A 16,398-nucleotide genomic window follows, 5' to 3' on the forward strand; every position below is an offset into this window, starting at 1 on the left:
TTACACCTTTTGTGCCTTTAATTTTGATAGCAAGATGATAGCGGTCATTGACATTTTCAATATAATGAATTTTGCGACTTTTGATTGTCATTGTCAGCTGTCTTATAAATAAGGACAGCGTGAGGGTTATTTATTTAAAATTTTATCAAGTTTTCGGTATATACATACTTTATTTTTTAATAAAACAGGTCAATAATGGCTACAAAGGTTGCCGTGGTTACCGGTGGGAATAAAGGAATAGGATTTGCCATAGTCCGCGGACTGTGCAAACGTTTCGATGGTGTAGTTTACCTCACTTCGCGAGATATCAACCGAGGTACAAACGCCGTTGCTGAACTGAACAAGGAAGGTTTAAACCCTAAATACCACCAGCTAGACACCACCGACCCGAAGAGCGTTGAAGTATTCCGTGACTACATTAAAGGAAATTATGGGGGATTGGATGTTTTAGTTAATAACGCCGCTATAGCGTTTAAGAATAATGCACCAGATCCAGTTGCCGTGCAGGCCGAACAAACACTGGCCGTTAATTATTTCGCAGTTTTATCAACTTGTGAATTGTTGTTCCCGATTTTGAGAAACGGAGCTAGAGTAGTGAATGTATCTAGTTCGTGTGGTCATTTAAGTAACATTCCGAGTGCAAACTTAAGAAATCGCTTGAAAGATCCCAATTTGACTATTAATGAACTTTCCGATTTGATGCGGCAGTACGTAGAGGCAGCGAAGCAGAACACACATGCAGCGGAATGGGGCAACTCCTCTTATGTTGTGTCGAAAGTTGGATTGACTGCATTGACTATGATCCAACAGCGAATGCTCAATGATAAAGGTAAATATTATTTGTACAAGTAGTGTAATTTTAGAATCACCAAAGTGTCTAAAATGGTATAAGGTATTTATATATTATTACTTTGGGATAAGGTATTGTAGGTATATTATATGATAAATTGTGCAATGATAATTAACCTTACAGTAAGAGAGCACATAATCATGTTGATAATAAACAATTATCACTATAAATACATTAAAAAGATAAAAATGTAATCCAATTTTATTTTTCAGATATAAAAGTGAATGCAGTGCATCCAGGATATGTGAGCACAGATATGTCATCTCATAAAGGCATACTGACTATTGAGCAAGGGGCAGATGCCCCACTATTTCTTGCTCTAGATGCCCCTGATTCTGTGAAAGGACAATATGTCTGGTTCGACAGGAGGATTGTTAACTGGGATGGACCACACCCATAATAATATATTAAACCATCAAGCCCCGGAATCACAGACACAATAGAAAATTTATTGTGTCGCGGTCGGATCTGGCCGTTCGGGGCTCAATGGGTTAAACTTTTTGTATATTCCATGAAAATATAGCATTATTCTTGATATTTTTTTATGAATTAAGGAAAACTTTTTTATACATTTTATTGTTCAAGTTAATAAAACTATATTTTTTTGTTATTCAGTGTTTCATTATTTCCCCTATGTCCCAATATCAAATAATAGTTTTAGATCTAAATACTTATATTAAAGATTAAAGATTGTTGAGATTTCCTGTTCATGGAAAAAGGAAAGAAAATATAAATAAAACAACTTTAACAATTAATTATTTTAATTAAACAGCTATAAGTATTAACAAAATGTGAAATTTTATATTATTTATGATATAGCTATAGGTACAGTAAGAGGAAATTGCTAAGATAAAAGATAACAAGTACCTACATGTACATATTTTTTCAATTTAAGTATATATACATATATTACCTGGGTAATTTTGGACTGTTCAAATATAAAAACAAAATTGTATTGAAATCACCTTGTTTGATAAACCAATATTTCATTATGATATTATTTTAGTTTATGACAATAACTTTTCCAAAATTTATTTTAAGAGAATGGAAGATAAAACGCAAACTGTAACAAATATTTTTTTTTCACCAAACGAGGTTCATAAAAATACAATATACATGAGTTTTAAACCACTTAATTCATCCAATACATTTTTGAATGTCCAAGTCCCTCAAAAAAGAATAAAATTTGAGCAATAATCAAATAATATATAAATATATTATCCTATTTAGATAATTCGGTTCGGGGGGGATTAGAACCTTTTATCTAAGTCGTAAACACAGAACAGTAAAAACATATAGAAGTGCGATAATGTCATAATTAGTATGAAAACCAGTGTCGCCAAACCCACACATTTAAAACGATAGTAATACAGTACACTACAAGTAAACTATGCCTTTGATTGGACAGCTTAATTTGAGTAAAAACTGACTTAGGTTATAAATTCAGCATTTCAATATGTACCCTAACGCACCATGTTACGGTTTATTTTAGTATAACATCCCTAGGTATATTAGCTGTTTTGTTTCTCATTGCACAGAAATTCCAAATTCGAAAACATTCAGCTACTCCACAACAGAGGGCGTTAGTTTTCGATAGATATAAATTTGAAACGCAACACATAGAGATAAGGTTGAAATTTGTGCCACTCAACATTAATGACATTAACTTGATATTTATCTGATGCTATGCCCTGAGGGATGTCAGCCTTGTTATCGATAATTCACAAATAAATATTTTTTGTGTATTTTTTTTTCTTTCTTTTATATGAGTATAGTATAATGTGTCACATTTTGGAGTATGTTTATTACTACTAAGTACGTCTTTTTATATTATTATTATTAAATAAAAAACGGAATAGAATAGTATTAATCTATATTTACAAAATACAAAAAGAAAATATGCATTATTTTAAATCTTGGAACTGTCGTAGGTTTGCTGTATCGGTGGCCTTTGTTAGACCGCTTAGTGCTGTTCGGCATCCAGTTCACTCGTCACGTTGCATTTATCCATTTCTCTTTTAAATTAGCCTCTTTGGGAAATCTATAAATAAATTGGACAAATGAAAGCTAAGGAAAAATAAAATAAAATTTAATATTTATAATGTTTGTCTTTTCTAAAGTATCGATACTGTCGATATGCGCCACAAGCATCACTAAAGCGACATTCGTTTGTTTATTGCAATAATATTCCAGAAAGTCTTGTTTGCTGTTCAATCTATAATAGTACTAATTTCTTACGGATTAAGGTTCATTTTGACTAGATATTTGTATACAATTTTGACAAATTACGACAAGCGAAGTTATAACATAAAATATAATTAAAATAAATAAAAATAAGACTTACCGATGGTATGAAATGCCTCCATTGCTGATATTATTTCGTCTGCTATCATTTTTGCACTCTAATACCGAACAACACGTCCTAATTAATGAATAAATATGGAAAAAATGTTTGACAGCTGACAACCGACTCGAATATTTTTCTGCGCACAACTGAGAGCAAGTTAGGTGATCTTACCTTACCAGTGACACGTGGGCCACGCCCACATCACACTTCTATCTACTTTACTGTTCTGTGGTCGTAAATTATGCAAGCTTTCCCCCGCTTATTTATATTTATGCATATTTTTCTATCCACAACTAGTTATAAGTAGTTATAGTTTAGTTAACGTTATTTGATTCGAGTAACTATGACAAGAATAACAACAAAAAAAATATGTGTGGCACTCGAGGACTGCCGCGGTAAAGCTATATTGCATGCAATGCCTTCTAGCCACCCCTCCTTGCCCGACGGAGTGGGGAGCGTGAGGTTTTTTCGTTACGGAATTTCTGGATTCGGTCCCCACTTCTTCTTCAACATGTAATAAGTTTCCATAAATTATATCGATTTTACTAAAAATAAATAATTTGAAAAGAAATAAATACACATCAATTAAATTGCAACATATGATAGATAAGAAGCGCGTGTTTTACACTAAGTATATTATTATTATGCTTTAAATTTTTATCTAGATAAGTACCTACTTCATATTATGATGTACTTAACATTGAAAAGTTTTAACAGGCATTTAATTTAACAAACACAAAATATTATTTTTACAAAAAAATAAAATGCCTTCGAATTATCAGTCCACCTTATTTAAATGAGGCATAAGAGCTGTTCATACCAGCTTCAACCAGTCGAAAGTTCGTCAAAAAACCAAAAAAAATTGCATTGAGAAAAAATAAATTGTCGACGTTAGTTGATAAATCATATCATTCTAAAATACTTTTTATTTAAATTGAAAATATGCTGCAAACCTCTTGAGTAAATAATTCTAGGAAAGTTAATGTAATTTAAGGATAATATCTTATATTTTTGTTATTTAACTTTAACAATGAAAAATATTATTTATGAATTTTAAATGTAACGCTAGAATTGTCTTTTAGCGACAAAGTATTGCAAAAAAAAATAGTTTGGAAAATCCAAAAGTGCACGCCTCATAATTTTTTTTTTATTAATTATTATTTTTGTTTATTTAATAACAATTAAACCACATCGAATCAGACCCTGAAAAATGAAAGGGTTCTATTCCTGAGCATACTCAAGCGTAAGAGAAAAAAAAAAGACTCGATTAGTAAAGTATTTCGGTCGCTATCGTGTTAACAAGAAAATCCTCCGCACATACAGACACACGGACGTCCAAGACAGAACTTTTTTAAACTGTTTTTTAACTAGTTTAAATAACAAAAATGACATCAAAAATATCATGAATGTTAAAAATATAATCCAGTCTGTAGGTATTTATGCTCTACAAAAGGTGGCGTAGAAAATGTTTTGAAACGATATTGTTTAGGTATGAAAGGTTAATCAAAATCCAAGTTTTCGACCTTGACGGACCCAGGCGCTAGCCGCCATCTTGAATTAAAGGTGCTAAAATTAGGTATATTTTAAATAACTTCTCAATTGTTTACTAAATCACAAAAGTGTCTATGAGGGGTTCAAAGAAGACAAAATTACCTACATTTTTTTCATACATGATTATTCTGTAAGTCTTAAAGGTAAAAAGTTACAAGCGACGGAAATAATAATATTTACAGAAATCATATAATTTTAATTTTGTTTAAAAATTGTACAGCTATCATTTTTTAATTCTCTTTGATGGCCCGGGCTGGTCAATGGTGGCTTCTTCATTATCGTCGCTGAAATTTTCTGTTTCATTGTCTGTATTTTTAGTTTCCAACCATGAAATTTCGTCATCGTGACCAGAAGAAATCGAAGACGCTGGAGCACGCTTTCTAGTAACTTTTTACGGAGGGGACATGGATAAAGAATCCTTAGAAGATATCCGATATGAACGATTCGTAAAGTTATCAATAAAAAGTAAATTTAATCGACGAAATTTCATGGTTGGAAACTAAAAATACAGACAATGAAACAGAAAATTTCAGCGACGATAATGAAGAAGCCACCATTAACCAGCCCGGGCCATCAAAAAGAATAAAAAAAGATTGCTGCACAATTTTTAAACAAAATTAAAATTATATGATTTCTGTAAATATTATTATTTCCGTCGCTTGTAACTTTTTATCTTTAAGACTTACAGAATAATCATGTATGAAAAAAATGTAGGTAATTTTGTCTTCTTTGAACCCCTCATAGACACTTTTGTGATTTAGTAAACAATTGAGAAGTTATTTAAAATATACCTAATTTTAGCACCTTTAATTCAAGATGGCGGCTAGCGCCTGGGTCCGTCAAGGTCGAAAACTTGGATTTTTATTAACCTTTCATACCTAAACAATATTGTTTCAAAACATTTTCTACGCCACCTTTTGTAGAGCAGAGGCTTTTAAATTTCCCCACAGACTGGACTAATAGTGTTTTTTCTTAATATGTGTGTGTATGTATTATCTTACAAGTGCAATGTATGATACATAAAGCCATTTAAGTTTGAAAAATCAGATGTTTTGCGCGAAGTGACAGTAGTACCCACCTCAACGCTTCGCTTATGAGGCGTGCAATTAGATAGACAAGCAACGAAAAATCATCACAAAAACGTATTTTTCATGAACTTTTAGCATATTTTATAATATTAATAGCTCAACATACGCATTTAACGTTATCTAATAGTGATAGTTCTACACTAATAATAATCTGTTTCACAATATCCAAGTAAGATTACTTTTTTAATAATAAAATACAGAGATAATGAAACCCATTTTAAGGAAGAGGATTAGGACTTGGTTGCCATTTTTTTTAAATATCAAATTGAAAAAATAATTTGTTATTTGGATATTCAAGAATATCTACACATTCAATAACTCTTTGTTAAAAAACAACGTTGAAATAATCATGAATACTATTTCATTAACATCACAATAATGTTACTTAGCCATTGCGAAACAGAACCTAAGAGACACCTACATTTAGCTTACTAGGTCTCGAAGGACCAAAAACTATTCAACCATAACATTAACAAAAACCAATAACATTTGTAATTAAACTTAATCCTTACATTTATCAGTTTAAACAATAATATACAAATATTGCTTCATAACCATTACCCTCTAAAACAGTCAGATAAATGAATCTAGTATTTTCATACAGAACAATTATTAGTAACCTAAAAAAGCTACCAATCCCAATCCAGCCATCTCTTTCTTCCACCCTTAACTCAATCTTTCTTCTCTGTCTCGCACGTAGCTGTTAACCTACAAAATGTAGCAATCCTAATCCTGTCATCTCTTTCATCCTAACCTGAATTCAATCTTCCTTCTCTGTCTCGCACGTAGCTGTTAACCTACAAAATGTACCAATCCCAATCCTGCCATCTCTCCCCTACCCTAAACTCAATCTTCCTTCTCTGTCTCGCAGTCTCCCTCCCTCTGTATATCTATGAACGTTTCAAACATGGGTATTTCCATGGGTTTTTCCCCATCTTCGGCTTCTGTTTTCACAAAAACCTCTTCAATTTGGAGTGGATTCTTGTAGACCATGGATGCGGTGGCCTCCCTGACTTCCTTTGATTTCCTCTTTGCCTCCTCTCGAGTCATGTTCAAGTGTTTAATGTAGTAATGTATGCGCACGTAGGACTGCGTTTTGAATTGTTTGCCGCACTCCTCGCACGCGAACGTTTCGTTGTCGTTTTGCGGTTGCTCTTGCTCAGACTGTGGACGGAATAAAATAGAACATTTAGTATGGTGCGTTGTGTTTATGTCAATTGTGTAGTTATAATTTATAGGATAGTTTTGGTATTTAAAGGAATTTGGAAAACAATGTTTTTAAGTACATTTTAGGTGTGTTTGTCGATGTATGGTCGAGTATATTATTTATATGTGTGTACTAACGAATATATGCGTGTTTGCTTGCTGCTGGTGTGAAAATGATATGTTTTGCATTCGTATGTGAGGATTATAGGTGTGAATATGTGTGTGCTTGTTTACTACGTCTGTGTGTGAACAATGCATATATTGATATGTGAATTTACACCAACATACGTCTCTTTTAATGTGCATTGTGTTTGGATGTATATGTCCGTCAGTCCGTGCATATGTCAGTCTGTAACGGGTTGAATCCTCGAAAAAGGGCTAGATTTAGCCCGAAAAGTGCTAACGTGGCATCACTGTGTCCGTGCGTATGTCAGTCTGTAACGGATTCCCTCGAAAAAGAGCTAGATTTAGCCCGAAAAGGGCTAAGGTGGCTAACGTGTCCGTATGTCAGTCAGTCTGTCTGTCCGCACCTGCACCATGATGAGTCGTCGGCGGGTCCTGCGGCGGATCTCCGCACGCGACATGTGCAAGTGCGCCACCTGGTAGTGCACCTTCACGTACGACTGCGTCTTGAAGCGGCGCCCGCACGAGCCGCACGGGAACGTCTCGCCCGCGTGCCCCTTGATGTGACGCGTGAGCACCTGCTGGTTCTGGAGAGGAGATTCGTATTAAATATAAAATTTGGAGATCTTTCAACTTTCGTCACAATCGTTTTTTTTAATACAGTATAGGCAGGCATTTGACCACTATCCCGCCTGATGTAAAGCGGTGATGTGATCTATAAAGGAGCACGTCTGCCTAGAAGAAGCCTTTTTGCGTTTTGCCTAGCGATTTGCCTAGGCAATAGGCGTTTGATTCACTGACATATTGGATTGAACTAAATTACTCTTAAAACTGAAAAGTTGTACATGTTATATCTCCACGTGGTCGCGCGTCGCCATGGTGACGGCGGGCACTCACCGCGAAGGCCTTGCCGCACACCGGGCACGCCTTGTCGCGCGGCGGCACGGCGCCGAGGTGGCGCGTGGCCACGTGGTCGCGCGTCGCCATGGTGACGGCGGGCACTCACCGCGAAGGCCTTGCCGCACACCGGGCACGCCTTGTCGCGCGGCGGCACGGCGCCGAGGTGGCGCGTGGCCACGTGGTCGCGCGTCGCCATGGTGACGGCGGGCACTCACCGCGAAGGCCTTGCCGCACACCGGGCACGCCTTGTCGCGCGGCGGCACGGCGCCGAGGTGGCGCGTGGCCACGTGGTCGCGCGTCGCCATGGTGACGGCGGGCACTCACCGCGAAGGCCTTGCCGCACACCGGGCACGCCTTGTCGCGCGGCGGCACGGCGCCGAGGTGGCGCGTGGCCACGTGGTCGCGCGTCGCCATGGTGACGGCGGGCACTCACCGCGAAGGCCTTGCCGCACACCGGGCACGCCTTGTCGCGCGGCGGCACGGCGCCGAGGTGGCGCGTGGCCACGTGGTCGCGCAGGCGCACGGGCGTGCGGAACACGCGGCCGCACGTGCACGCGTGCCCGCCGGCGTGCAGGTGCGACCACGTGATGTGCGACCGCACCTCGCCCTTCGAGAAGTACAGCCGCTTGCAGTAGTCGCACTGGTACCTGCCGGACACCCCACGGAATCAAGTATCAACCACGTTTGTTAATCACGTTATGGTGTTCGAACATTTTTTATTGCGACCATCTCTATCACACTTTCATTTAAAATAAGCCAAACGTAAAAAATCCGTTTTAAATTTCAATTTAAAAGACTTATTCAACGATTACTCTCATGCCGAGATCACTTTTTCGACCTCTAGATACTTAGTGTAAATTAAAATAAAATGACACTTTAAATTTTACCCCAACAATCTACCCACTCTTTATTACACATACTAATAGCAAAATCCCATCATTAATTCATTCACAATACCAAAATACTCACTTCTTACCACCGTCTACGTGCATCCGTATAACGTGGCTGTGCAGTTTGGCGCGCGTTTCGAACGCTCGATTGCATGACGTGCACCTATTTTCTTCGTCTGGACGCCTAGTAAAGAAACTCTTATGAAAAGGCATATTTTAGTAGATCATAAATAATAACACGTAAAAGTATATTTTTGCAATGAAATTTTATAAAATGGAAACTACCCTCAAATTTCGCACATCGAGCATTTAAATATGCTGGAAGCTCGTGGACCATTTGATACAACCTCGATTCGCCAATATGTTATGTTGTTTTTACATCTATCCTCAAAAATTAACACAGTGAACAGCAAAAGCCAATTAAACATATAAATTTGTAAACTACCCGCTTCTGTAAACAAAAAATTTGTATACTACCCTCGTTGGTAAACATATACATTTGTAAACTGGGTAGTTTACAAATGTATGTCCTTTTTACACATATAAATTAACTTTTAAAATTTGTAAACTTACACGACAAAGTTATCCGGGTGCGCCTCCTTATAGTGAGCGTCTAGTAAATGTATATTCTGGAAGCTCGTAGAACATTCGATGCAGACGACGTCCATTCTCGACTCATGCATTAACATGTGCTGTTTGAGATAGGTTTTATCTTTGAACGTTTTCTCGCATTGCCTGCAACGGACTATTTTCGAGTCTTGCACTTCTTTATTGTGTTTCCTGTAAACCGATTTAATTTTATAAAGTAAAAAAATATGATTATCCGTATTTCCATATAATCCGTATTTTACACAGAAGGGGTTAAAAATGTTATTATAAGTTTACATATTATAAGTTACACATGAAATTATTGTTTTTTTTTTTTACTTCTGTTTAGACTAGTAGTTTGTCTACTATCCACAAAATTAAGAATTATAAAATTCTGTTCATTTGAATTACAATGAGTTGAGGTTTGTAAAAATTTTGGTAAGGCCGCCTTTACACCTGTAAGTTACTTTCGTAAAAATTATGTAACTGACTTACGGTTGCATTTACACTTAAAATAAACTTACAGTAAATAATGCTTACGTAATTTTTGTTAGTTAAAACTTACATAAATTATTACACGCCCGTTTACATTAAATCAGTAAAAAAAATGCCTCGAAGACGCCACGTTCAAGCGGCTGCTGCATATATAATTTTGTCCAATAAAAAGCGACGGAAAAATAATACTGAAAGAAAATGCTGGGTAAAACCTTGGTTAGAAAAAAGAATGGCACAAGGTGCGTTTGAAAATCTTTTGAAGGAGTTGACAATGGAAGACCAACACGGATTTTTCAATTTTATAAGAATGAATACTACAAGTTTTGAATTTCTTTTGGAAAAAGTTGCTCCAAAAATTAAAAAAAAAATTATTTTGTTTTTGTTTAGAGGACATTGTTTTGGTGAGTTCTCAACTTATCAAAATAATTCAATAAGCTGCGAGTCGCTTCCGTAAGCAAACTCGAACACGTTTAGACTTGTAATTTTTAAATTTACGAAAGTTGTAAAAAATTACAGTAAGTTACTTACAACGAGTGTTTACACTTGAAAATTTATCGTAAGCTACTTACGTAAGTGACTTACGTAAGTAAAACTTACAGGTGTAAAGGCGGCCTAATGTCCTGTTGGTAAAGCCAAATTTTTAAATTTTATTTTATTTCTATTCAACATTTAATGTGCAAATCCAGGCAGCAAGAAATAGAACACCAATCCGTCACACGTCAACTCATCTTTTTCAAAATTTCAAACTACCCACAAATATTTTTTAATTATTTTCTCCCCATTTACACTCACCTCACATGGTTTCTATACCAGCCGCTCTCGTAAAACACTTGGTGGCAAACGGGACACTCCATGGGGGTTGCCTTCGTGTGCATTTGCTCTATGTGCCGTCTGAGGTATTGCGGCCGTCTGCAGTATGCATAAGTATGCGATCTTGCATAAGTATCTTTTGACATGTTTTAAATAATATGTCAAAAGATACTTATGCAAAATACACAAAAAATTATATTTGATAGAATGAAAAATTATTTTTGTCCTCTGTATACATTTATAAGTATTATCCAAAAATTGGATCGGAATTGAAAATCGTATTTTGGTAACGTAATTAAAAAAAACGATTAATTCAAAAATATAGTGGCACTCGTTATAACGTTTGATATGATACAAAACCAATCCACAAAAGTGTGTTATGAAACAAATAAACGATTTTTATTTTTATTTTTTACTAGAGGTCCGCCCCGGCTTCGCCCGTGGTACATATTTCTCAATAAAAGGTAGCCTATGTCCTTTCTCGGGTATCAAAATATCTCCATACCAAATTTCATGCCAATTGGTTCAGTAGTTAAGGCGTGATTGAGTAACAGACAGACAGAGTTACTTTCGCATTTATAATATTAGTATGGTTTTTTTTATTTTAAAAGAGATGGTCTGTTTATTGCAGTTTATGATTTTCCAACGTAAGGGCCGTCGCTCACTTGAACATAGAACCGCACTGCTCGCAGTTGAACGTGAAGCCGCTGTGCGAGTACGACACGTGGCCTGCTGCTGCGTCCTTGTCCTTGAAACGGACGCTGCACACCATGCACCTACAAACAAAAAAAGTATGCGTGTACTAGAGTACACACGTAAGAAGTGAAACTTCTTTATGACCTTAAAAATGTCACGAGTATGGCGTAACGCAAAAATGTCACGCGTACGGCGTAACGCAAAAATGTCACGCGTACGGCGTAACCCAAAAATGTTACACAAAATTTTTGTCCAACCCCGATAAAGGAGTTTCACTTCAATAATAATAATGAAATTAAAACACTACTTAATAATGGAAAGTATAAACTATCCTCGACTTTCCCCATTTTGTGAAAAACTTATTAATTAAATAACTTAATAATATTATAAAAACTTTAATAATTTGTTTACATCCTTAAATAAATGAAAATAACTAAACAATACAGTAGACGGCGAAATAAAAACTATATTAAACTTTATACCAATTTTTTTAATAAAAATAATAAAAAAATACCTGTATCTCCTGTAATGTCTAAGTTTATGACGATGAAGTGTATCTTCACTCTTCAAGTATGTTTCACACACCTCACACACAAAAGATCCGGATTCCTGGAACAAAATTGATTGAGTTTTAGTTTATTGTACAAATAATTCAATGTATAAAAATCATTATTTGATTCTTTTTTTTTGTGATCTTATAAATCATTACTAAATGGTCTATATGCATTAATGATTAAACCATATTTTATGACAATATAAATGCAGAAGCACTACATAGTATAAAACAAAGTCGCTTTCTCTGTCACTACTGCCTATATCCCTATACTGTATCTTTTAATATATATATATAAACCTACACAACAATAGAAAGTCATTCGAAAGGAAGGTTTTGATATATAATTTAGTAGGTTTAAGGGTCGGTTCATATCTAACGGAATATGCGTCGCGTACTCGCGTAATATAGGTCGCGCAACGCCATAACTGACAAATGTATAGAAAAACACTCGACCGTTTACCCTCCCTGTACGCTCGACGCACTAACGTATCACCGGTTGAGTGTGAACGGTCGAGTGTTTTTCTATACATTTGTCAGTTATGGCGTTACGCGACCCATAATACGGGACGCATATTCCGTTAGATATTAACCGACCCTAAGACGACGCGCGGTTTAGGGCGAAGCCGCAGGCAGAAAGCTATTTTGATATTAAAAAAATCCAACAAAGTATTCATCACAATTTATCTTGGCAACAGCTTATTAATTGAGAGCTAGCGTCGCTCCCATCAAGTCTATGCGCTAATAAAAAAGTCTCCCGTGAGTTGCGTCGCTCCGTGCGCGCACTTTCTTACTAACCCATAGAGTTGATGGGAGGGACAAAATAGTTGCGGAGACAAAAGTTGCTCTTGCGCGCTAGCTCTTAGTTTTACAAACTGTCCTCACAAACAAGACTATTTTTAGTACAAAATAACACTAATTAATAAACAAATACAAAGATACATTACTCACTGGTGTATGCAACTTCATGTGAACATCATACGCCTCCTTAACAACGAACCCGACCGCACACTTATCGCACACATAGTTCATGTGCTTCCGTGACTCATATATCTCGGTGAATTCTAAAGCACGCTCATCTTCTGTTATTGTGACTATCTCTATTTGATTGAGGATGTCATAGGAATAGTATTCTTCCGTTGCTGAAATTTTGAGTTTGTTTGTGTAATAAAGATTAAATAAACTTCTATAATCAACATACAAGTGAGATATACATAGTAAAGTAGTAAACTTAGAAACAAGCACATTAATTAAAAATGTTGTGTGGTTTTATGAAACCATGGTAAAAGTGAAACTGTTCGAACGGTTCCGAACACTGCTTTCTTTTTTTTGACGGTCGGCTGCCGAGTAGGTATACCTACTCGGCAGCCGCGATACACGCGACATGCGCTACACAGTCCAAAAAGTTGAAAGTGATAAGAATTTAATGTTGTATGGTTGAGTCACAAACATCAAAACATGCCAATTTATTTTTCAATATTTTTATTACATATTTTTGAAACAGGCACATTTAAAAATTTATTTCAATAAATATTACCAATAAAACACTTCATATCTCTGTGAAACTTACATTTAGATGAGCCCTGTGCGGGCTTCGCCTCTTTCTTCTGAAAAAGAAAGAATTTTGATAAACTCAGTTGGTATAAAAATCAAGAATCATTAGCAAATATAACATGGTTTGAATGCAAAGTGAATATTAAAAAAGCACTTTTGTTGTTATAGTTATTGCTATCTGTACTCTAGAAGATTAATGGGAAAAATACTTAACATAAACTTAACAGGCTAAATGTGGCATATAATATTTAGTAGTAGTAGTTTAATAGTAGATTTTATATTGAGTCAGAATAGGTAATGGCAAACAGTGGTGAATGTAAATAACTAGCACAATTTGTTTTTCCTATAATCAACAAGGATCTATAAAATTAATATTATTTCCAGTTGTAAAATAAATAATAAATAAATAAATATTAAAGGACATTATTACACAAATCGACCTAGTCCCACAGTAAGCTCAATTAAGGCTTGTGTTGTGGGTACTAGGCGACGATAAATATAATATTTTATAAATACATATACATATACATATAACACCCAGAACCAAGAACAAATAATTGAGTTCATCACACAAATATTTGCCCTGACCAGGGATCGAACCCGGGACCGTCGGCTCAGTAGGCAGTTACTTTCACCACTGCGCCAACCCCGTCGTCAAGCGAAAAGGAAAGCTATTTGGAAAATTTCTTTAAAATGAAAGTGGAGTACTTTCCAATCGCCCCTGTTCACAATTACCCAAATTGACCCTACCTCTGGTTCCCATTCGTCATCAGAAATGATAATCTTTTTCCTCCGCTCAATGATTGGGTTTCTGTCTTTTTTGCTCTTTGCCTTCGAGGTTGAAGACTTGATTTCTAAAAATTGTTTTTTGTTAACAAATTATCACATTAAATCCATAATAATGAATACATATGCAAACTTGAACTACATATATTTGATTTAGTGAAGAGTAAAAGAAAGTGTTTACAACAGAGTGTTCATGACTAAAATAGTAAAGTAAAAAGTTTACATACTTAATTGAATTGTTTTTGTTTTTATACCTATATTCTTAGACTTCTGAATTGTCTATTAGGTATATAAATAAATATTAGTTTAAGTAATTGAATTTATATAAAACTAGATTTCCGCCCGCGGCTTCGCCAGCGTTTTCAAAGGAAAACCCGCATAGTTCCCGTTCCCGTGGGATTTCCGGGATAAAAACTATCCTATGTGTTAATCCAAGTTACCCTCTATATGTGTGCTAAATTTCATTGTAATCGGTTCAGTAGTTTTTACGTGAAAGAGTAACAAACATCCATACATCAATACATCCTTACAAACTTTCGCCTTTATAATATATATTAGATTACATACGTTTGACCAAGGCATCAGCTATTAGGTCGTAATCAGGAGGTTCTGTTTTTATTTCTATTTTAGGTACCATCATTTCTTCTTCGCTTTTCAAATCCATTTTTTCTTCGGAAGTTTTAGAATTCGATTCTTTATCTAGCTCGCTGTTTTCTTGAACTTCCATATTCGGCAATTAACTAGTTATGCGTTGTATTATAAAATTATTTTTTACGAGATATGAAAGCAATTGGTATTTTTTCCACTTAATTTGATAAATTACGTGGAGCCCGATTTTCACTTGTCTTTAACATTATTTACTTATACACTTTTTGAATTATCACTTAAATTATATGTTCTATTTCTTACACACTGTACAATTATGCATTTAAATCCTTATATACGGCTTTTTATAATCTAATCGATGTATGTATGTCATCTTATTACTACGAAACTATGAAGGAGAAAATCGCCATGTTTGCACAATCCACAGCACTCAGTGCAGATAACTGTTCCGAAAAAAAGCTTATCGCCTAAATAATTTTTCAACAATTAATATGTATTGCAAAAGATTGTATTCTATTAATGATAAAATGAAGAGAATAATCAGGTAAATACATTAATAATTTTAATAGTTGAGTTAATTATGTACATTCATATTTTTATTTCTATTGATCAAACGCGAATTTGAAAAAGTTGCCACACATCTAAATTAGCCGGTATCAATGAAGAAAGAAAAGAAAATATAAGTTTATTGAAATTTCCCACGAGTTTTCCGGCGTAGATTCAACAATTCCGTAGAGTGAGAATGAACCACGTGTACATGTACATTCTCCCTCTACGAACAATTCATATTTTTGTATGGGCTGATTAGTTCAAAATGATATCTTTTGATGTGGTAACATTAAAGAAAATGTCAAACAAAGACGTATGACACCAAAATGTTTTTAAATTAATTTAAATTTTAGAAATAACTTACACTTCTTAACGTTATTATAAATATAAAATCCAAGAAAATCAATAGTATGAGTTATCACGACTTACTATTATAAAAATAAAATAAATATAATTCTATAATGACATTGACAAGCTATCGTGGTCTAGAGTTACCATTTACTAAGATAGTCCCATATTTATGTGTTAACTACGCCCTAATTATTGTATAATATAATAAATATGTATGTGTAATTTTTTTTTAAATAATATTGGATATATATTATTTATTAGTAAACATGTTTTTCGATTTAAAATACTACATAATAGATTTTAAAAGTTGCTTATAATATTATGATTTGTGTAAACGTAAAAAGTAAAAACGTTCTAAGCTGCTATACAACTAGGCGTCTCAATTATTTACTGTCGAAATTCATATTGGATTGTGCCCTCCCCTGAGTATATATGTCTGGTGTCGGTACCAGTCG

At 35.0% G+C, this 16,398-nt stretch overlaps 2 protein-coding genes across 2 annotated transcripts; one reads left to right on the forward strand and one right to left on the reverse strand.

The window, feature by feature from the left end:
• Positions 1-133: 133 nt before the first annotated feature.
• Positions 134-1,460, forward strand: LOC149897848 (carbonyl reductase [NADPH] 3-like). Its single transcript, XM_090115789.1, has 2 exons — positions 134-829; positions 1,063-1,460. Exons 1-2 carry the CDS (start codon positions 196-198, stop codon positions 1,248-1,250), a joined length of 822 nt encoding a protein of 273 aa, XP_089971915.1. The 5' UTR covers positions 134-195; the 3' UTR covers positions 1,251-1,460.
• Positions 1,461-5,931: 4,471 nt separating this feature from the next.
• Positions 5,932-15,646, reverse strand: LOC149897849 (uncharacterized). Its single transcript, XM_090115907.1, has 12 exons — positions 15,005-15,646; positions 14,402-14,505; positions 13,668-13,704; positions 13,049-13,239; positions 12,059-12,153; positions 11,514-11,624; positions 10,831-10,947; positions 9,529-9,735; positions 9,035-9,139; positions 8,499-8,712; positions 7,573-7,752; positions 5,932-7,000 (listed from the first exon to the last, which is right to left on the reverse strand). The coding sequence occupies exons 1-12, from the start codon at positions 15,162-15,164 to the stop codon at positions 6,683-6,685; spliced, it is 1,839 nt and encodes a 612-aa protein (XP_089972033.1). The 5' UTR covers positions 15,165-15,646; the 3' UTR covers positions 5,932-6,682.
• Positions 15,647-16,398: the final 752 nt, after the last annotated feature.

Source organism: Colias eurytheme, chromosome 24, assembly GCF_061535395.1.
Source record: "Colias eurytheme isolate Ceu_HAF_F1 chromosome 24, ilColEury1 Martin Lab GWU primary, whole genome shotgun sequence".
In the NCBI taxonomy this organism is placed as follows: Eukaryota; Metazoa; Arthropoda; class Insecta; order Lepidoptera; family Pieridae; genus Colias; species Colias eurytheme.

Excerpts from the sequence above, each read along its gene's own strand:
- LOC149897849 (XM_090115907.1), bottom strand. The coding sequence starts at position 15,164 with ATGGAAGTTCAAGAAAACAGCGAGCTAGATAAAGAATCGAATTCTAAA. Across the intron at positions 11,625-12,058 it reads AGACATTACAGGAGATACAG|GTGCATGGTGTGCAGCGTCC; the intron begins GTATTTTTTTAT and ends TTTTGTTTGTAG. Across the intron at positions 8,713-9,034 it reads CACGTAGACGGTGGTAAGAA|GTACCAGTGCGACTACTGCA; the intron begins GTGAGTATTTTG and ends GGTGTCCGGCAG.
- LOC149897848 (XM_090115789.1), top strand. The coding sequence starts at position 196 with ATGGCTACAAAGGTTGCCGTGGTTACCGGTGGGAATAAAGGAATAGGA. Across the intron at positions 830-1,062 it reads GCGAATGCTCAATGATAAAG|ATATAAAAGTGAATGCAGTG; the intron begins GTAAATATTATT and ends TTTATTTTTCAG.